Source organism: Lepidochelys kempii, chromosome 3 (assembly GCF_965140265.1).
Source record: "Lepidochelys kempii isolate rLepKem1 chromosome 3, rLepKem1.hap2, whole genome shotgun sequence".
Lineage (NCBI taxonomy): Eukaryota > Metazoa > Chordata > Testudines > Cheloniidae > Lepidochelys > Lepidochelys kempii.
In genome coordinates this window covers 21,016,178-21,039,751 of record NC_133258.1, presented here as the reverse complement: position 1 = coordinate 21,039,751, position 23,574 = coordinate 21,016,178, and the positions used below count along the sequence as shown (strand labels likewise).

The 23,574-nt window shown below is 41.1% G+C and overlaps 1 protein-coding gene across 12 annotated transcripts in view; it reads right to left on the bottom strand.

Moving 5' to 3' along the window:
- LDAH (lipid droplet associated hydrolase) overlaps nucleotides 1-23,574 on the bottom strand; it is a 182,148-nt gene that overhangs the window by 23,813 nt on the left and 134,761 nt on the right. For 11 of the 12 annotated variants that reach the window (XM_073335905.1, XM_073335906.1, XM_073335907.1 and 8 more), the window contains one exon: nucleotides 20,612-20,852. In XM_073335905.1, the coding sequence (XP_073192006.1) occupies nucleotides 20,612-20,852 (241 nt within the window). Of the gene's footprint in view, nucleotides 1-10,720; nucleotides 10,840-20,611; nucleotides 20,853-23,574 lie in introns of those variants that run through there. The other variant, XM_073335903.1, reaches the window with a different exon arrangement.

Here is a 23,574-nt window from a genome sequence, read left to right as displayed (position 1 = left end):
ACTGGATTCAGTGCTGACACGGGGTCTGGTGTTGGTTGTTTGGCTGGTTCCGGTTCTGGGACTGGTTCCGTCTGGGTCTCTGGGACTGGATCCACTACTGCTGTTGCAGACATTGGCCTGGGGTCCAGGTCCATCACCTCTGACTGGGTCCTGATAGAAGTTTCCGGAACAGAGCTAGGCCTCACGGCTTGTTTAGCCTGGTTGCGGGTGACCATTCCCACCCTCTTGGCCTGCTTCACATGATTGGCCAAGTCTTCCCCCAACAGCATGGGGATGGGATAATCATCATAGACTGCAAAAGTCCACATTCCTGACCAGCCCTTGTACTGGACAGGCAACTTGGCTGTAGGCAAATTGAAAGAGTTGGACTTGAAGGGTTGAATCGTCACTTGGATCTCTGGGTTGATTAAATTGGGGTCCACTAAGGAAGCATGGATAGCTGACACTTGTGCTCCGGTGTCCCTCCACGCGGTGACCTTCTTCCCGCCCACACTCACAGTTTCCCTCCGCTCCAAGGGTATCTGGGAGGTATCTGGGCCTGTGGACCTCTGGTGTGATTCCGGTGCAATGAACTGTAATCTGTTGGGGTTCTTGGGGCAGTTGGCCTTTACATGCCCCAGCTCGTTACACTTAAAACATCGTCCAGCTGACGGGTCACTGGGACGAGGAGGGTTGCTGGAGAACGGGGTGGTGGGACGATAAGGGGTCTGGAGGGTTCTTTGGGAGGTAGGTGGGGCTTTGGGCGGCCCCCGGTAATAGGGTGTGGTCTGGGGTGGTCCCTTCTGGTCTCCGCTCCAACTGCGACCAGTTTTCTTCTTCTCTGCCACCTCCACCCATCTGGCTCCAATCTCTCCTGCCTCGATTACAGTTTTGGGTTTCCCATCTAGGATGTATCTTTCTATTTCCTCAGGAACACCCTCTAAGAATTGTTCCATTTGCATTAGGAAGGGCAAATTTACTGGAGATTCAACACTTGCTCCTGATATCCAGGCATCCCAATGTTTCACAATGTGGTAGGCATGTCGGGTAAATGACATGTCTGGTTTCCACCTTAGGGCTCGGAACCTCCGACGAGACTGCTCGGGTGTTATCCCCATTCTGACTCTCGCCTTGGATTTAAACAGTTCATACTTGTTCATGTGTTCTTTAGGCATTTCAGCTGCCACCTCAGCTAAGGGTCCACTGAGCTGCGGCCTCAGCTCTACCATGTATTGGTCAGTAGAGATGCTGTACCCAAGGCAGGCCCTTTCGAAGTTTTCTAAGAAGGCCTCAGTATCATCACCTGCCTTGTAGGTGGGGAACTTTCTGGGATGGGAAGTGGTACCTGGAGAAGGATTGCTAGGGTTTGTTGGTATATTCTGCTGGGCCTTTATCCTCTCCATCTCCTCCACATGCTTCCTTGCCTCCATTTCCCTTTTGTGGGCAGCCTCCTGTACCTCCTTCTCCAGCCGCATGAGTTCTATCTGTCTTTCATGTTCCCTTTGTTTTTCCTCAGCCTGAAATTTGGCTAATTCCAGCTGTAGTCGAGCTGAGGATTTGGTCATTCTAACCTCTCTGTTTTTAACTAACTTTACACCCGAGGTTTAGAAATAAACAAACAAAACTTGGCTGTAAAATTTTGCTGTGCTGGAATAGGATACCTATTCTCTGATAGTGATTGTCAGCCTACAGAAAAAGACAATTCCCTTGTCTCTGCTCTGGGCCCAAATTAAAGCAAAAAACCTCCAACTACTTGGAAACCTGCTTACCCAGCCCAAAGAAAAAAAAAATTTCTTTTCAAACCTGTGCTCCTTGTAAAACAAAAAAAAAATCAAAATCCTAAAAAAAACCCTGCCACTTTTGTCTCCAGGCAAATGGGTAGAGCACACACCCCCTATTTACTTTTAGGAAGAAAAGAAAAAAAAAAACAAACCTCTGGGTTGGAAGACTGTGAATTTCCCTGCAGGAGTTAAGTACCCTGCCTCCAGGCAAATGAAACCTGCAATTCACAAGATAATCCCCTTTTGTCTCTGCTTGGCCACAAAGCAGAGAGAAACCAAGCTGCTTTCAGTTTCAAAGCTGCCTTCTGGACTTCCTAAAAATTCCTTTTTAAAATCTGTATTTCTAGTTCAAAAAATCTCAACTGGATCTCAAAATGATTTCAGGTTAATCCCACCGCTGCGCCACCATGTCAAGGTTCCTCCCCCACTCTGAACTCTAGGGTACAGATGTGGGGACCTGCATGAAAAACCTCCTAAGCTTATCTTTACCAGCTTAGGTCAAAACTTCCCCAAGGTACAAAATATTACCCCTTGGACAGGCCGCTACCACCACCAAACTAATACTGGTTACTGGGGAAGAGCTGTTTGGACGCGTCCTTCCCCCCAAAATACTTCCCAAAACCTTGCACCCCACTTCCTGGACAAGGTTTGGTAAAAAGCCTCACCAATTTGCCTAGGTGACTACAGACCCAGACCCTTGGATCTTAAGAACAATGAACAATCCTCCCAACACTTGCACCCCCCCTTTCCTGGGAAATGTTGGATAAAAAGCCTCACCAATTTGCATAGGTGACCACAAACCCAAACCCTTGGATCTGAGAACAATGAAAAAGCATTCAGTGTTTTACAAGAAGACTTTTAATAAAAAATAGAAGTAAATAGAAATAAAGAAATCCCCCCTGTAAAATCAGGATGGTATATATCTTACAGGGTAATTAGATTCAAAAACATAGAGAACCCCTCTAGGCAAAACCTTAAGTTACAAAAAAGATACACAGACAGAAATAGTTATTCTATTCAGCACAATTCTTTTCTCAGCCATTTAAAGAAATCATAATCTAACACATACCTAGCTAGATTACTTACTAAAAGTTCTAAGACTCCATTCCTGTTCTGTCCCCGGCCAAGACGACTACAGACAGACCCCCAAACCCTTTGTTCCTCTCCCTCCTCCCAGCTTTTGAAAGTATCTTGTCTCCTCATTGGTCATTTTGGTCAGGTGCCAGCGAGGTTACCTTTAGCTTCTTAACCCTTTACAGGTGAGAGGAGCTTTCCCCTGGCCAGGAGGGATTTCAAAGGGTTTTACCCTTCCCTTTATATTTATGACAGGGAGGCTCCCCACTGAGGTCATATGCTAGGTGCTTATTGTCACCCATTTTTGCAGGTAGGACGGTCTGAGACAAGAGCCAAATGACTTCTTCTGTCTGAAAATTTCTATGAAACTGCCTAGAATCATTATTAGAGTCCTGTAATCTGGAACAATACTTATTGTTTGTCTTGACTTCTGGTATGCTGTAAACAAGCACTTTGTAGTGTACCTCTCTTGTTCAAAGCAGGGCCCATATCATGTGGACATATGCACATGCTTAACTTTATGCACTGTGCGTAATTTCATAGAAATCAATGGGATTACTCACACTGTGCAAAGGTAAGCACGTGCATAAGTCTTTGCAGGATCGGAGCCTGGGGTAATCACCTGAAGTATGCCGCTAATTTAGGACTGTGTCCAAGTTACATCGGGGTTGTGACCTTAACACCCAACTTGCAGTTTGAAACCCTGAGCGAGCAGTGCCACTCAGAAATAAATTGCATGTCTCAGTTCAGGGAAATTTGGTTTATTAAAGGCAAACCAAAGTTAAAAAACAACATTTTTTTTTAAAAAACCCTTACATCTTTTAGTAGTGTGAAGGAATAATTATCTTTTAGATAAAGAGTTGGATGAGGAATCAAGAGGTCTGGATTATCTCCCCATCTCGGCCACAGAATGCCTATGTGGCCTCAGAGCGGTCACAAAATCCTTGCACCGCAGTTCCCGCATTTGTAAAAACCTGATAATAATACAGGGTTGCCTGACGGGGGTGATGTGAGAATTAATTAGTGAATGTTTGTAAAAAGCCTTGAAACAGTTGGAAGGAAAACATTATATAAGCACAGATTACCGTCAATTAGGATTTATAAAAGATAATTTAAAAAACAGTAATAAAGTTTGTGAACTTGACCACGTCCCTTTAAAAATTTCCACTACTGCCTCACATATGGCATGTTACAGAGACCAAGTACAAGCGGACTGAAAGTAAACAGCTGTCCTGAATACTAAAAAGCCCTGCAATAGCAGGTCTAAGGGCCAAATTTGCAAGTGCTCAACAGCACCCAAAGTCAGGGCTCATCTACATGGAAAAGTTGCATTGGTTTAACTTAAAGTGCAATTTTAAATGGATTTAGTGAAACTGGTGCAAATAGACTGTGTGGATACTGTTAGACCCTGCTTCCTGCATATCCTTATACATGTGCTTAACTCCGCTGTCATTAGAAGCCTTAGGACCGCTCACAGTCGTTACATTAAGAACTTGTGTGTTTTCAAGATCAGGGCCTCATTTTGGTTTAATTCAGGATTAGTTTGGTTTATCTTAAATCAATTAGAAATTGGTGTAAGTTGAACTGAAATAAGCCACTTTTACTCTGAAATAAAAGTGTCTACACAGGGGTTTCACCAGCGTAACTCAACTGGTTAAAAAATAGATGTAAGTTTAACTGGCGCAACTTTCTCATGTGGACAAGGTCTCAGCTGAGATTTAGGGACCTAAACAAAGTACCAAAATACTCAGCAGCTCCCGTTGTGGCACCTGTATGATCAGATTTTCAGAACAAGATCAACATGAAACATACCAGGCTCTTTCGAAACTCTGACCACTTATTTTGGTGCCTAAATGGGAGGTAAGCTCTTTTGAAATTGATGCCCTTGGTCTCTTATGTATTTTACAGACATTAAAGAGGGGTGCACTGTAAAATTAAAAAACACACTTATGTCTGACATTTGCTTTACCTACGCTTGTTATAAGTAACATCCAACAGTGCTAAAAAAGAAAAAAGATAGCAATCCCTCCGACATCCTCCCCCAAACTATATTTCTACTTGTCCAGTTTGTTTATTTTGTGTACATGACAGTGATTTGTGCACAGCCAGCTTCACTGTTTCCTCTGCATAATCGGTTAGGCCATGATCCTACAAAAATGTGCGCACACGTTTGTCTTGACACACTGTAAGTAGTCCGGCTTCAATGAGACAACTCACAGAATATAAAGTTAAGAATACATCAGTCTTTGCAGGATCAGGACCTCTGTCAATTTCCTCTGATTATGTGGGTTTTTCACATAGCAATCAGAGCGAAAAACATTTTTAAAAACAGGACAACGTAGTTATAAACTCACAGAAATTGGCAGGAGTGATCAGAAACAGGTGTAGCAGTACCTGAAACAATTTTTAATATATTTTATTAAATTGATTACTTTGCCACAGTTGTTGGTGTCCCTTTATATTCAGAACCAAAACTTTAGGTTTTAATTACCCCCCCCCCACAAAGCTAATAATAAAGTTATCATTAAAAATTACATTTCACTTTTAAAACGTAAAGCCATTTTGAACTGGTAAATCCTGTCTATTTTCTTAAAAAAAAAAAAGTTTGATGTACATAAAGGATATACATATCATACTGCAAAGGTGAAGTGGAAGGAGTGAAAATGGAAGTCCTTCGTTTATTCACAGGTCAGGTATAGTGCAGTTAACTGCAATGCAAGTTTCTCCACATGATCCTGCCAATGACCTTTCTCCTGACCTGGAAGGATCACTCTCTCTCCATGAATTAGAGGTGATTAAGCATCAGTGTCAATTTAGTCTCAGGCCTTTGCTAATCAAAGACGGCTAACTGTGCCAAAATGTGTCTGATTTATTCATGGTGGTTTTGTGACAGAAGAACACTGATTAGACTCAAATCAAGGACCCAGAAAAGACTGCTTTATATCATTGGTAGTTCTTTAACCCAAAGTGTCACAGCAAGGGCTTAATATCCATCGGCTAAATTAATAGTTTTCACCAACCACAGTGACTGAAATCAATCAAGCTTTTCAGTCTTTTGGGCTATTTAATGCTGATTCAATTAACCAATTGTCAGATGAATATCTGTATCTACTGAGCTGTAACTATTGAGCTGAAATTCAAACTCCCCTCATTTATCCCAATATACAGTAAGGCAAGTAAAGTACAAAATAAAAGATTTCCCCTGCTTTGATGGCACGAGAAGTCCAGTAGCCTTATTTATTTCTCAGGTTTAAGAGCCAGATCCTCTGCTGGTATATCTGTAGTGCAGCTCTATAGTAGTCAATGGAGCTACACTGAAGATATTGCCCTAAAACTTTAAAACCTGTACTAGTTTTCAGCCAGGACACATGATTTAGGGGTCTCGAACACATGACTTATGAGGAGAGGCTGAGGGCACTGGGATTGTTTAGTCTGAGGAAGAGAAGAATGAGGGAGGGGTTGATAGCTGCTTTCAACTACCTGAGAGGTGGTTCCAAAGAGGATGGTTCTAGACTATTCTCAGTGGTAGAAGAGGACAGGACAAGGAGTAATGGTCTCAAGTTGCAGTGGGGGAGGTTTAGGTTGGATATTAGGAAAAACTTTTTCACTAGGAGGGTGGTGAAACACTGGAATGCGTTACCTAGGGAGGTGGTGGAATCTCCTTCCTTAGAATTTTTTAAGGTCACGCTTGACAAAGCCCTGGCTGGGATGATTTAATTGGGGATTGGTCCTGCTTTGAGCAGGGGGTTGGACTAGATGACCTCCTAAGGTCCCTTCCAACCCTGATATTCTATGATCCTATGATTCTATGCTACTCAGCTCGGCTAAGTTTACATGTGACATATCTGACATCAGGAATCATAACATTCAAAAACCGGTCGGAGAACACTTCACCCTCTCTAACCACTCAGTAAAAGACTTAAGGGTGGCAATTTTGCAACAGAAAAGCTTCAAAAACAGACTCCAGCGAGAAACTGCTGAGCTTGAATTAATATGCAAACTAGATACCATTAACTTGGGTTTGAACAGAGACTGGGAGTAGCTGGGTCATTACACATATTGAATCTATTTCCCTAAGTTAAGTATCCTCACACCTTCTCGTCAACTGTCTAAATGGACCATCTTGATTATCACTACAAAAGTTTTTTTCTCCTGCTGATAATAGCTCATCTTAATTAATTAGCCTCTTACAGTTTGTATGGTAACTTCCACCTTCTCTGTATGAGTATATATATCTTCTTACTATGTGTTCCATTCTATGCATCCAATGAAGTGGGCTGTAGTCCACGAAAGCTTATGCTCTAATAAATTTGTTAGTCTCTAAGGTGCCACAAATACTCTTGTTCTTTAAGCAATTTAGTGATTTCCTTTGACTTCACTTCCATAGTTTGAACAGAATGTGCGTGTTTTCTTGAAATCCCCTAGCTTTTTGCTTGATGACTGAATGTTGCAATCTGTAAATACCACTAGGTTGCTGATTTGCAACAGGAAAATTGTATTAGCAAGAATAGTTAATTGCAAACTCCAGTTGGAAATTGAAGAGCCACATTGTGTTACTTGTGGTGATGGATGGCAAGTTGGAATCATGTCTGTTGAGAAAAAACAAGTCTAAACAAATGTGGTCTAGCCACGTCAAACCAATTTATGAATACAAAAGTGCAACTTGGTTACATTTTGAGATGGACGTGAGCCCTGAATTAGGTAAAAAACAATAGCACTTTGAGATGCCATGACTTTAGCTCTTGTCCCCATTGTCTAAGCACTTAGCAACGTAAATAAAGTAATGTAAAAACAATACTGCGTTCTCTTAGTTTCCCAAGCATCTGGGCTCTTCTGTAACATAAAAACTACAAAGCAATACAAAACTACAAAAAAATACAAAGCAATGCCACACTAGTGGAACAATAGAGAAGATCCAAAGAAAAACTGTTTTCCACTTTTTTGACCAAGCAATTAAGGAAATAAACATGAAGACTCCTTTTCCAACAAAAAATGAACGGCCATGAAGACAGCCCTGGCCTTCTTCATGGCCATTTGTTCTTCAGGCTACAGCAAATGTGGGAATACACAGAGCTACCCATGCTCTAGAGAGCACTTAATTCCCCTCATGCTTGTTGGCTCTGCTCAGACTATCCTCCCGCCTACATGACTGACTGAGCCTATAAATTCTGCTCATTAAAGATGTCTCAAAGTTATGTTATAAGTCAGTAATGAGGGAGAATAAAGCAACTTTGATAGGCAATTTACTGGTGCCTGGGAAGCAAACGCTGCTCACAAATCTGGAGGTGTCTCAGAAAGAAGGCTTGAGGAAAGGCCTAATCTGCTCAGCCACTCTTGTTGGAAGTTCCTTAGTTTGATCTTCTGCTTGTACTAACCAATAGCAAGAGTGAGGGGACAGCCCACACTATGCCTGAAAGTTTTTTTGTTTTTAATGTGGCACATGCAATCTTTGGATCCAATTGTGTGTGTGAGCTCCCGGCTGCATTTGGCAGGAGCCGGGTAAGGGCGTACAAGAAGGAGCATCAGGGAAAATGTTGTCAGACTCAGACAAACTTCCTCCTCAGGGTGCGTGTGGCAGCACTCCCCCCACAGCAGCGGTTCTACCACCCACACAAGGGCCAGATCCACAGGGCAAGGGGCCACCGCCCTCCCCCCACCATGCTCCTTGCTGGGAGGCTAGTGCCACTGCTCGCCAGACAGGTTCAGACACACTACGTGTGCAGAGGAGCAGAGGTGAGGGAAGGCTTCTTGCGCCACTTCATCCCCGACCCTTCTCATTTACACACCTGCCCAAGCCAGGCACAATCCAACCCATGGAAATTGGCACACAGAGCTCTTGCTCCCTGTGCTATACTCTCCAGTCTTTCGTCTGCTCCATGACATGGTGTCTTTGCATTGGGTATTTTGACACAATATCATATGGCAACCTCCTGTCAGATTGCTGCCTACTATCACTCCCAGTCACTTCTGGCACTCCTGCTTTCCAGATACCCGCCTCCTTCCACTAAGTATATGTGTTTAGGCTTTTTTTCCCTCTTCCACAGATGTACTTTATTAGCTTGCATTTTTCCAGGCTGAATCGTATTTCATTGTTTGCTGCCTGCATTTCCAGCCTTTTCTATTACGTCACTGTCCTCACTGGCATTTGCAGTGCCTTCCCTTTCAGTATCATCTCTACTTCTGGATAACGATCTGAAATACCACCAGGCCTTAGCAGAGCTTCCTTCACTCTAGTGATCATCTGCCAACCCATTTCCAACACAAAACAAGGGGACGTTCAATGACATTAAACGGTGGAAAATTCAAAACCAATCAAAGGAAATATTTTTCACACAATGTGTGATTAAACTGTAGAACTCGTTGCCACAGGAAGTTGTTGAGGCCAAGAATTTAACAAGCTTCAAAAAGGATTGGATGTTTCTATGGATATCAAGAACATCCAGTGATATCGTAATTAACGGCAACAACAATTTTGGAAGGGATATTAAAACTGGTGCTTCAGGGCGCAAGCCAGTCTCTAACTATTAGGGTATGTCTATACAGGGAGCGTCTCAGAGCCTGGTTCAACAGATGTGGGCTTGCGAAGCGCTGAAGACAGCTGTGTAGACGCTACAGCTCGGGCCACTCAGGGTCTGAAGCCCACCTCTGGCTTCAGAGTCCCAGCTCCAGCCCAAATATCTACACAGCTATTTTTAGCACCATAGTGTGAGTCCAAGTCTGCCGACCCAGGCTCCAAGGCTCGCCACTGCGGGCTATGTAGACAAACCCTTTGAGATCTATGCTGAGGGGAGGATTATCCCACACCTGCCTTCCATGGCCTTCTTGCAGCTTCCTCAGATGCACCTGGCCTTTGCTAAAGGCAAGATACTCGACTAGATGGACCCTTGGTCTGATCCAGTCTGACAATTTCCCTGTTCCTAGCAACTCAATGCTGTACCAGTCAGCATGAGAAATTTACATTCATCCATGACCAACCCACTCTGAACTAATTTGTCAGCAATATCTTGTGAGGCATTGTATGTTCCACCAACCTAGACAAAATGAGAGTCCCCGTCTTTCCTGGGCCAGTCTATGGAGTTACAAGAGACCCAACTTGGGTGGTGGTGGGGGAAATAATATAATTTCTATCCCACCAGGTAAAGATTTACAAGAGTGGCTAGACCTAGTTTTCTGGGTCTAAACCTATTGGGTCAATATGATCACTTCTTGATGTTTAGCAGCTGTTCTCTGCAGCTTAGCACAGTTTGTACATCGCTTAGCACAATGGGGTCCTGGCCCATAACTGGGGCTCCCAGGCACTACAGTAATAGATGTATGGTATCACCTTAGAGACAGATAGTGATCAGTACTGACTGAACGGCCTTCTGCAGAAGCCAGTAGGAACTAGGGAGAGGGAAAGGGCTGACATGAAGTGGAGGATAATTGATTGTGTATGGTGGGAGGAGCTCCTTCATTCATATGTATTATTTTTTGTATTAAAGTAGTGTACAAGGGCACCAATCAAGATCAGGGCCCCATAGTCCTAGGTGCTGGCAGTACTATGAACATGGAAGTCTGCAATGATACATTCTTATTCAAGTCTAATGTCATAAAGGGGATGCCCGCAGAGCCCTCTCAAAAGTTCTTAGCCTCCCTTACTAAGGTTGACTGACCACGTGATCATTTCATAATACCAGATTGTTGCAAACTCTACAAGAAATATGTTTCAATAACTAAGTTCTTGAAAGTGTACTTCCCAACATCTGGCATATTTAAAGGTAGAATGAACAATATGCTAGAAAATGTACAAAAGTGGAAAATCCTGCAATGGCTTGGAGATGGACTGGGTCTTATTGTAATTATGAATTCTTTGTATTCAGAGTGTGTGCAGAGGCACCAACCAGGATTCTGGCCCCACTGTGCTAAATCCAATCTCTGCCCCAAAGAGTTTACAGTTTGTCTCTGGATTCCATAACTGTGTAACACCAAGTTGCTCATAAGCACTGGATTGTTGGCCACACTTTCCCTGAGAAAGAAAAAAAAAGATTAGAGTCCGAAGTATGAAAATTATTTCCAAAGGGGTGGAAACAAAAGACCCCTCACTCATTTGTACTTTGCAGCTTATCTGCATATTACCGTTTGCCTGTCTCTTAAACGTCCTCTCACTACTGAGACAGTATTAGCCAAATTACAATGTAATTAATCAAATTTAGGTTGAGTTTCCATGTCAAATTGAAATGACCTGCAAGGAGTAGATTTAGCCTTTGAAAATATGTTTTCCTCGGGGAATGTACTACCATCTGGTCACATTTTTTCCTGGTAAGTTGCCCATCTTATTGTAAGGTTCTTCAGAGGAGTGTAACACTAGTTTCCTTTCCAGTTTATCCTTTGCTCCCAAGGAAGCAATCTCTGTCATTCCTTAGAAAAGCTCAGAACACAGTGGTAAGAAATAATAATACCAAACAGCAGTGTAATTTCCTAAGGGGAAAACATATTTTCTATCTGTAATTATTGCCAACAGCAATCTTGGAAATTTTGTATAATTTACTGTTTAAAGCATCAAACAGAAGGAACTGTTTAGTACCAGGGATGACTGAAGTAGGAATGTGAGAAAAAAATAAAAGTAAAAACAAAATGTTGATGTTTGGAGATTTACATGATGTAAACGTTTGTTTTGGCTTCCTTGCTGGTTTACACATGGGTCTCAAATGAAACCAGTTTAATTAGTGCAGAATAATAATAATAATAACCCCCCCAACCCACATAATAACTGCATTTAATATAAACGTCTTCTCCAATCTGCTCGATATTAAAGTTACAGCAAGACCACAACTGTACCCGAAAGTTAGCCAGGAGCACTCGAAAAAAGCACAGCAGGGCTGAAGGCAACAACAAACAAAACATTATTCAACAACTATATCCAGGTGCTTTAACAAACAATGGATGCCTTGTCAGGGAGTGAGAAAAAAATTCATTTGCTTTGTGCATTGTGGCATGCACCGCCTATGTGGGGTGTGTGACGGAAATTGAAATATCTCTGCTCTTATGCCTACTCTGAGTTACTTGGATTCAACTCCCATTGACTTCAACTGATGGAGAGATCTGAGTCTTAACCAATCAAACTCACCTCCAGTTCAAACTCTCGCATACTCTGCAAGATGGCCCTGATGATGGAAATTCTGGTAGAGGGTACAGGTTTTAATAGTGGAAAGTAACTACAACCTCACTTTCTGTGTAGGAAGGACACAGAAAGGACCTCAAAAGGATGTAGGGCTGGCTACAAAGTAGGATGGGCAGAGTGTGTTCTAATTTAGCAGCTCCATGCAGAGGCTCCTGCCAGCACTCTGATGGGAATCAAGGCCCCATTCTAGCCAACTATTTCAGCATGTGAGTAGCTCTATTGAAGTTAATCTCAATGCTTTTGTGGATCAGGGCCTAAAGTTGATCCTTCCTCATGATGAACCATGATGGAGGGCAGCACTTGGACCACCATTTGCTTTCAAAGGAGGTGAATTCCCACTCAGGCACAGTGGATTTAATTAGCATGGGAAAGTGAACCTATACCTCCCTGAGTCAGCTTGGGCTGATTTCACTCCCATGTTCTGTAGCGTTGAACCCCCACCCCCGATTGCCTTACATACAACACAATTCTAGTGACAGCTTGGTACTGCTGTCTTCAAATACCTGTTCACCTGATCATTAGCAATTAGCAATAACTGAAATCACCCTTCCAAAACTATACTCATGACATATGGCAAGGCTGGCTTAAATACTCTTTTAACGTGTCACTAGAGGTACATCTAGACTAGAATCTGGGGACCTGTTGCAATTAACCAGTATTTAACTCGAGTAAGGTAGCGCCTTTATAAATGCTCATCTAGATACTCCCACAAATGTTTACTCCAGGACACAGGCCTTTGTGGTTTACCCCTGAGTGTTGTTAGCTTTGTTGGAACCATTTTACCCTAAAATAAGCGGTACATGTTTGTGCCCTGGAGAAAACATTTGTGGAGTGTCTAATGTCAAAGCCGTTACCTAAAGCTGTTACAAAGCCATTATCTAAATCAAGTTAATTGCCAATTAATTATCTCAAGTTACAACATGACCACAAATTCTATTCTAGACGTACCCTCGTGGAACTGAGAGAGAGGCACAGGAAAAGGCCTGTTCCAAAGCCTGTTGAAATCAATGCGAGTTTCTCCACTGAATTCAGTGGGCTTTGGGTCAGGTTCAAAATGAACAAAGCCCCACTATGCAGATGACTGTCACTACTGCTACTGTCTAACATACAAAGTGACCACAGCTGCTAGCATTTAACCAGCAGATACCTATTTTCAACAACACCGCCATGCTGCAGGTTTTTTTTCTCCCACTTCCAGTCTGTTAGCAATGTATCGCCCGACTCATCACAAGTTTGTCAAATTAACTCAGCTCCCAGGGATGACACCCAAGCAAGGGTGAATACACAAACCCCCAAACAAATCCCAAACTGTGCTGTGTACTTCTTGGACATTATCAACAGGCCCATTCTCAAAACATTCAAGACCTATGAGTAATATTTATGATGGGAATAAAACTGACAGTATTTATATATATATATATATATATATATATATATATATGCACAGGACATCTGTTGGAAAATAAAAGCTTTTACAAGTAATAAAATGCCCTTGTTAAACTTTTATCTCTCTTTCTTTTGGAAGTGGGGTACATTTAGAAAGCAGAGTGACTTAAAAAAATAAATAGGACTGTAAATATATAAAAGTCATTCACCTTCCTCCAATAATTTAATATGAGCATCCTATTCCTAAATTGGGGAAACTTTAGTTCACTCACAGAGAGAATAAAGCAGATGTGGGATTTTTCCGTCCGTGTTTAAGTGCTGTCTTGGGAAGGTGAGTTGTCTGACAACATTAAGCAAACATTTTAGTCAGGCATCGCACAGGAAAATAAACAGTAGCAGAGGAAGCATGAAAATATGAAAGGCTGTTATTCTTTGGCCCCTTTTCCTGGAAGGCAGGTGATAAAATATTACCGTATTTCCACAGGTAAGGAAACACTCTCTTAAGTGCCTCGCAAAAATACATATTACAATAATAATTTAAAACGTCATGCCGTATGAGACTCAGCTGTGGTAGCACAGAAGGGCTGGTGGAAGCTCTGTGACTGCAGGAGCAAAGGAGAATAGGATTTGCCATTCTGGGTGAGCCCAGTGGACCACCTAGTCCAGTGTCCTGTCTCTTGACAGTATTCGGTAGCAGCAGATTTAGGGGAAAAGTTTAAGACACCTTGCAGTAGGCAGGTATGGAATAACCTGCTCCTAAGGAAAGTTCTTTCCTAACTCCCATTAGTCAGAAGGTAAGAAGAGAGGGAGATCAGATGCTGTGCCACTCTGAGACTTTCCTGTCCCATTTGTCTAGCATCAGCTCCAACACTACAGTAAGATCTGTGGCATGCAGAGTACATGTAGTTATATACAGAAGCAAAAGGCAGGCTGCGTCCACACTGTGGTGTGTGCTACACACAGCAGTGAAAGACTGGCAGGTCCCCACTGCCAGAGCCTTTCCCTAATTGCCTCCCCTCTACCAGGGCCTTTCCCTACGCTAGCTGGATGTGCAGTGTCTGTACTCTACACACCATCGTAAGTGTAGACCTGCCCTTAGAGAAGCCTGAGGGTTGCCACGGTGGCTAGCACTTGTGTGAGTGCACTAGGATGGAAGGGAAAGAGGGAGGAGACCTCTCTCCATGGCCACACTGGTTCCTACTGTACAGCTGTAATAATCTGGTTCATGCTATACAGATGTAACTTTCTAATCATGCAGGCAAGATGCTGATTTCACTGACTTGACTTGCAACTAAACTTTACCTTTAAAATTCAGAATCTCTGGCTATCAAGGCAAATGCAAATTTTGGAAAGGTTTCTCCATTATAATACTGGAATGGGTTATTTAAGGCTTACAGTATTATCCGAAGAAACTGCCCTGCTGTGTGACCTTGGGTGACTCACTGTACTTCTCTGTGCTTCTGATTCCCCTCCTTATTCTTTGTCTTGTCTGTTTGTGGCCAGGATGGTTTCTTATTATGTGTCTGTACAGAGCCTAGCACAATCAGACCTTGATCGTGATCGGGGCTCTAGGCCCTAATGTAATGAATAATAACACCATCACCACCATCATCACAGGAAAACTATTTCCTTGAATCAAGGTGAAAGGCATTAGCAGAACACTGCAGGCAACACCCTTGTAACTGTACAGAGGATTTTAGTTTCCAGACTGTTACGGGCAGATCAGTGCACTTCAGTGTAGCGGTGCCCATTTACAAGCTAATGATTTTGCCCGTAACCTTTTAGGAGTTAAGACTGTCATTTCAATGCAAGCAAATATATTCTGTAAATGCTACTGTCTTCATTTTAAAGCAAAGGTAAAGCTTAAAAGTAATATAATTTAGGTGCCTAATTTTAGGTTCCTGAGTCTGAAAACTGTCATTGAGAATTGAAGGGGAAAGTATTTGTATTTCATCACGTAAAATGACAGACTTGTAAATGATCGGCCTAATATACTTTCTAAAACATTTAAAATTAATAAAAGGTCTGGGGAAGGTGGGTGTTAAATCGTTTTGAATAGTTTTCACAATGCTCTTGTGTGGTAGGCTGAACTGGATGCTGTCATACAATTAGCACTTCTGTAATGTTTTAATTTCAAAGTGCTCCAACATTACCAGCAAGGAAGCTTCCCATTTTATATATAAGGAAACTGAGGCAGAGAGGGGAAATGACTCCTTCAGATAAGACAGCAAGTCAGTGGCAAAGCTGCAGTTAGAACCCAGGATCCTGACAGCTAATCCTCTCTAACCACTAAATGTTCTGCTTCCCTAACTGGCAGTGAAGGTAAAGCTTTCCTGAATAATCACAACATGTTGTTTTCTGCTGAATGCAACAAAATGAACCATCTGTAGATAATATGCCAGTATTTAATGTCTCTTGGTCTTAAAGAGAGAGATGGATCAAAAACAAAACCTGGGATCTGAACATTCCCAAACTTTCCCAGATCCAGACTCAAACGTCCCAATTGCCCCCGGGGTAAAATTCTCAAAACGACCTAATTGCCTAACTACCTCCAAGTGCCTAAGGGTATGGCTACACTGGAAACTTCAAAGTGCTGTCACAGGAGCGCTCCTGCGGGAGCGCTTTGAAGTGCGAGCGTGGTCGTGCTTGAGCGCTGGGAGAGAGCTCTCCCAGCGCTCCTGGTCATCCACCTCCACGAGGGGATGAGCTCCGAGCGCTGGGAGCGCGGCTCCCAGGGCTTGGATACTGTCTACACTAGCGCTTTAAAGCGCACTGACGTGCTGCACTCAGGGGGGTGATTTTTCACCCCCCCTCAGCCAGCAAGTTAGAGCGCTATAAAATATAAGTGTAGCCAAGCCCTACGACACTTTTGACAAATTTTACCTTCTAATGAGCCAAACCCAAATCCTGGATCCAGAAAGCTCCAAACTTCAGAGAAGTTTTGATTTGGATCTAAATTCTGTGGCTCAACACATTTCGATGTCATTTTATATCCTCTCACAGCCCTCTAGAATATAGTGAAAGGAGGATTATTGTCCCCACTCTTCATTTTTATGATGTTTTAAAACAATTTCAAATGCTGTTTTCCCAGTTATGATTTTTTCACTCCTCCCCATCCTTTCCAAACCCCATAAAGCAAACTATCCCCTCCCCAGATTTTAGCTACTCCCCTGGCCTGTAAACAGGTTAAACAAACAGGGAGATTCCTCAAGAGAAGTCACAGGTTCAAGATCACAAAGGATGACCGGGCATATGGGCCATTTGGAGGTTTTTCTTCCTATTGTGCTTATCTGTATCTTTGCTGTCATCCAGACGTTAACCTCTGACCTACAAGCCTGCCTCTCTAAAAAGCCTTGCAGTGTTTACCCATTATGTAATGTCTGTGCTTTTGTGGAAATTTTACAGAAACAAATGGAGGAAGTTTGCCAGTCAAACTAGTGGACAATAAATCCTGTCCCATGTAGATAGACTGGTTTACTGTCACCATAAACCCCATACTTCCATGTCACAGAAGAAATGATTTCAGATTTCAAAACATTAAAGTGACATAAATGTTCCAGTACTGAAGAACAAGGCAAGTTTTATATTATCATTATTTTTATTAGATAGGAGAATTTACAAATTAATTTTTACTTGCTAACCTAATGATTGTCTATGTTTCAGATAATGGCAAGGCCAATAAAGTCCCATACTTAGTACTGTAACATTTTTTCTGTCTCTTCATTAGTGCAGGTCTGAAACACTTGGTTTCAAATCCTAAAATGAGTTTGCAGTTTATAACATTTTCACTTCAAATGCCTTTCCTCAAAAATACTTCATTGTAAGTCGCTGATTATTTGGAGTCAGTCTTTAGCAAACTGCTTTCAGGATTGTAGATTGCATCTTTATAGGTACATTATTTTGTTATCTTGTTCTCCCACCCTCCCTCTGCCCATTTGTCTGTTTGTCCTCTTGCTGCCTCCTGTCTGCACGTACATTGTAAGCGCCCTGGGGCAGGGACTATCGTTTTGTTATCCCTATTTGTCAGTACAATGCCTAACACAATGGGGTCCTGATCTTTGAGTGGGGTTCCTAAATAATAAATAGTAACAACAACAGCAACAACATGTTGTTTTAGATCACATGTAGAAGCAAATACATTTTCAATCAGTAGTGGAGTGGGCAAAAAGAAACGCAATCTTCCTGTCTTCATATACTCCTCTTTTTGGTTGACTCTCCTCATTAAGGACCTCTTTCTGCTCCCTCTGAAAGGAGATTTACTCTTGACGTTAGTGAAAACAGGATCGGAACTCAAAGTCTTGTTATAATTAAGTTTTATAAATCTCATTTCCTTTCAGCGGAGAGAAAACACATTGTTGTGACTAAGCTTTGGATGTGGTAACAAATCCCTGGCAGGTTAGTTTGTTTTAATGGACACATTACTTTTAAGGAAACTTTTACCATTTTTTCTTGCCCTTAATCATAGCTTTTATTGCAATTGCAGTAATTCAACAGATGTATGTGCCAAAGGTAATATGTGTATTTTTAATGAGTCGACACAAACTTCCTGGAGAGGAGAAACAAATTCATTTTCAGAACATTTTTGAATCATATTTAATAGCTATTAAAAGGACAGGGGAGTTGATCAGAACAACATTTATGACAGTTTCATATGCTACACTAGTTTACAGATGAGTAGTTACATACAACAGGATTTAAATAGGCCAGATTGCTGAGCTAAATATTTTTTTGCTGAACTGATGACCAAGCTATGGTCCTTTTTTCTTTCCTGCTTGTGAACCTACAAAAAAGACCTACAGGTTTGATCCTGTAAAACCGAACTTGTTCGGGTAGCGGGAACCTATGCGTGTAGTTCCTTTGAAGTCAGTGGGCCACATAGTGCCATCAGTTTCCAAACTGCTGAAATCAATAGGGAATTCTGCTTAAAAACGGATGGCGTGATGCAGCCCACTGAACAGTCACATGAATAAGACCCACTTACGTAAGGGCTTGCAAGACTGCCTTCAGAGGACCACACCAACAGCTGGTTTAAATCAATAAAGTGAATGGATTGACACCAATTTTACACCAGCTGACGAGCGTGTCTTAAAGCTATAAGGTTGGACATCCTTGGCTGTTTATATCTAAATCGTCTCTTTGCATGGGAAGATGTTAGATAAATTAAAGCAACTAGTGCACTTAGCACGATATAAACTACTGTAATACAGAGATGTTCGCATCCTAGAATTGAGTTCTTGCCACGGCTGGAGTACTGAGGGAAGGAACACAAAAATATACTGTGACCTTATATTTACTTCCTATGTTGATAATAACTCCTGTAAAAGATGACATGCCCTTACCTAGAGAACAATGTTTAGTAACTCTGAGCCTAATTCTGTGAGGTTCCAAGTACTCCCATTCCCCTATAACTTGATTTATTTAACTGCTTACTTGGGACTATATATTACAATTTGTTGTTGAGGACAATGCATTTAGCACTGTCCAGAACAGACAACAAAGACATTCCCTGTCCAAACACTTTATGATCTAAGGCCGTGATCCTGCGAATGATGATCGAGTGCAGACTCTTCCACCTGCACAGAGTTGCACTGCAGTGGGACTCGGTCTACCCTGGTACAGCTCTTTGCAGCACTGGGGTCTAAACAATCTCTTAGAAGGCAGGCCACACTGGGAAGTCTAGGTGTCAGATAAGAATGTCTCTAAAAGATTACTATAAAAAAATCAGAATTCACTTCTTTTGATCACCGCATGGCAGCTTCTATAGCAAAGTGTCTTCAAGCGTTAATGTATTGAAATAATGTGGGAAACACCACAATATGCTTTGATTTTCATTTTGGAATTTTCAGCAGAATTTGGGTGAATAATTCCCTACCTGAAATCTGCTTTTGTCCATAGAAGATGTATAAAGTTTACATATGCATTTTATTTTATTTTATTTTATAGTATGCCACAACATATGAAGAATTTTGATTTTCTGTCTTTCTTTGGAGAATTTTAAAATTCATATGTGTAAAGCATCAAAGAAATTCCTCATGGGTGTAAAGTTACTTATGTGTGTAAATGTCAGCAGGATTTTCTTTTCTGCATTTAATTCGACATTGGTGAGGCCTCATCTGGAGTACTGTGTCCAGTTTTGGGCCCCACACTTCAAGAAGGATGTGGATAAATTGGAGAGAGTCCAGCGAAGGGCAACAAAAATGATTAGGGGACTGGAACACATGACTTATGAGGAGAGGCTGAGGGAGCTGGGATTGTTTAGCCTGCAGAAGAGAAGAATGAGGGGGGATTTGATAGGTGCTTTCAACTACCTGAAAGGGGGTTCCAAAGAGGATGGCTCTAGACTGTTCTCAATGGTAGCAGATGACAGAACGAGGAGTAATGGTCTCAAGTTGCAGTGGGGGAGGTTTAGATTGGATATTAGGAAAAACTTTTTCACTAAGAGGGTGGTGAAACACTGGAATGAGTTACCTAGGGAGGTGGTAGAATCTCCTTCCTTAGAGGTTTTTAAGGTCAGGCTTGACAAAGCCCTGGCTGGGATGATTTAACTGGGAATTGGTCCTGCTTTGAGCAGGGGGTTGGACTAGATGACCTTTTGGGGTCCCTTCCAACCCTGATATTCTATGATTCTATGATTCTAATAGCACCCCGTTAAGAACTTTGTAATGTTAATTACAGCCAGAAAGAAAAAAATTGACCATCAGTGTCAAATGTCCAAATTTTCATTGTCCAAACTGCGTGAAGTGAAAAAAGTAAACAAAAACTCAAAAGGTGTAAAGTAAATTATATTTTAAAATGCGTTCTTTTTAATAATGTATGGTGTTAATAGTACAGATTTAAAGATATTCTTTTAAAATATATTTTGGGGAAAATATAATGTTTAACCTAACAGTCTCCGTTTAAGAAAATAATTTTTCAAGACATCCAACCACTTCATTCACTCCCCGGTTCTGAAAAGGTCCTTAAAACTCCAAATATTGTGGATCATTTTATGGATCAATTCAGAGCACTGTTTTATGAACAGGTTCAAATTTCCCTGTATCCTGTCCAGAATTCTTAACTTGAGAAGAGAAAAGGACTTCAGGACACATACAAATCCTGCCTCTCTTTAAAATTTGTTCAGAGATTTGTTCCTGTTTTAACATCAAGTTCATTTGATGCCCTATACAGCATGCTAGGTTTGTTGAAGCAGTTGGATAAAAAGTAGATATAGTAAAAAAAATATTCTGCTCACCAACACAATCCACACTGAAGAGATTTAGGGAGGTAACTATTGAAGCTTCATCAGGACATTTCAATCCTCGCAGCACAAACCGCACCATGGAAGTTTTGACTCTTTCCGGGAGAAATGACAGCAGGTAGACTGGCATGTACAGAATGTACCGAAGCTTGCACAGCACAGGTGTCAGGAGCTTGCCTTGCGGGGACTGAGCCATGCGCTCTATTGTTGGAAACAGCAGCACAGAGCGGAGAACCTGCACAGAAAGAGACTGTCAGGAAAGTCCTCTAGCACTGTATCAAATTCTGGAAGAGAGTTTTTTTTTTTAATGAGGCTTATTTTTAAGTAAAATGAAGTTTGTCAGATGCACTATTAACTTGCAAAGATATTTATGTGCTACATGAAATGCCAGTTTTTTTGGAGGGAGCAAATAAGGGCCTGATTCTGCAAGATACTGAGAGGTCTCAACTCCCATTGACTTTAGTGGGACTTGGAGGTACTCAGCATGGTGCCAGATCGGGCTCGAAGTACAATTTAGAAGCGAGTGCCCAATGCTTTGAACATAGTCAATTGTTACGTAGAGATGACGGTGATACCACAAGAGGGCAGTACACAGGAAAAGTCTTTTTTTGTGTGTCTATGCAGGTTTTTTATTCTCATAATTTTATTTGATTGTTTCCTATGGGAGAGAACTGATTTTTCAAAATCATAGCTATCACATCATGGTCTTTTCAGTGGGTAGTGCAACTACAGAAAGGTTGATCAAACCATAGTAAAGTGGGGCTATGACTACAGTTAAAACAAGATTATTATAGTTATTTATTAGTTTTACCAATAAATAGCACCTAACAGCCATGGTCATGGCCCAGGACTCCACTGAAGAATGTTGCATAATACAGGCCACAATATTGTACTGTAACATATGTATCTTTAAGCTGCATGGTGATTTGAGCTCATAGGGACTGAAAACACTCTGATCTCAAACTAAAGAGAAAAAACAATATGAACCAACCATTAAGTGGAAACATTTAACTTATGCCTATTTTTAAATTCTATTTTATTGAGGAGATTGTACAAATATTCTTAGAGAATATATGATAGAAATCTATTATGAGATGTTACTCCCTCTACAAGTGCCTTGGACTATCACATGAGCTTTCATTTAGGAAATACCTGTAAAGATACACAGTTGCAATAGCTGGTAGTAGTATGAACAAGGCAGACTAAGACAAAGATATTATGGCCATTAAAGTGCTAGGTAATTATGGGAGACTTGCTGTGTTTCACAACGTACTCTGCATAAATGCAGAAGAGGCAAACAGTTACTTCTGCCCAGTTATCAGACTGTCCAGCTTTCCAAGGATTCTTTTAATTATTCCACATATTGTATGATTTAGGCTGGGATTTTGCTTTTAAATTAATTATCTTCCCAGTCTATTAGACCTATATCCTGCAAACTGCTCTGCAAGGGCGGATGCCTAGCCTACGTGGAGACCCACTGACTTCAGTTATGGCTTGATGGTCCAGCCATGCAGAGTAACTTGCAGGATCAGGGCCTTATAAGGTAACAAAAGAAATATGGAAAATGCCAGTAATAGCCTACAATATATTTTCTATACTATATTTAAGATAGGACTTTGAAAGGGTTATTTATGTCGAAGGCACAAACATTTTAAGACTCCCTACACTTTTTCAGCTGAGACTACCTTGATTTCAGACAAAGGAAAATATAGTCTCAGTGAAAAATCAATCCTGGGCCTCTTTTTATTAAAGGCAACCAACAGCTGGCGTATAGGAATGCAACTTGTACTAAATTATGTGGTAGTTTTGTGATATTTCAGCTAGGCGCTGAACTCAAACTCTTGTGATTTAAAGCAGATTTGACCCATGTTCTCAGCCACACATTAATCCTATGCCATTACAGTTTATAGATACAGGATTAGCTGCTTTGAGAGAAGTTGCTAAAGCTTAGACACAAGAGAAGGAAAAACCTAGAAAGCAGTTATGTCCCTTTCTCTCCTGTACTGTGCTGCTACTGATATATATATATTTAAAAAATTGTACTGTATCAAGTTTAAAAGATGGAGCTATGAGGTATTTAAGGGCACATTTCTTTTTCTTTTTGTGTGTGTTCTGCACATAATATAAAGAGAGCTTTAAAATATATGTATTTCTCAACCACGCATCAACTGTTCATTAGCTCTCTGCTAGCATCCAGAATCCCAGATTTGTTTAAAGGCACAGTTCAATTTTAACTTACTTGCAGATAACATGAGGATAAAAATGACAAAAATATAAATGATGATTTAAATTCTTATTGTGTTGGTACAAATATTCATAGGAGTAATATGCTGCTTCTGTTCCATGCAGAATCTGCATTGGAGTATACATTTACCTTTATTTTGAATGTATACTTACTGCAACTAATCAGAATGCAAATATCTAATATCTACCGTGCTTATGATATTTTAAAGTGTCAAGAACACATCTCACACTATATACAGAATACTACATTTACACAAGTAGAATCTACTAAGAAGAAAATATATAAATACTTTTTATGCTACTAAAATAACTAAAACTTACAGAGCCAGCTTTTAAATGTCAACCAGGCATTTTGACGATATAAAGCACTGTATAAGTGCTAAGTATTATAATTACTATTATCAGTATTAACTAAAGCATATAGGTTAACTTGTCTCTCAGTGTAAGGAAATCATTCTGCATATTTTGGGAAACAGATTTCTCATGGTACCAAATCAACCAAGACACACAGAAAATATTATTACATAAATAGGCAGTAAGTCTAGTGGTTAGAGCAGGGGGACAAACATTCAGGACTCCTATGTTCTATTCTAGACTCTGCTGGTGACTCTGTGAATCTCCTTGGTCAAGTCACTTAACCCTTCATGCCTCTGTTTGCCTATATGTAAAACGGTCATTATACTCTCACACTTTATTGGAGTGTCATGATAATA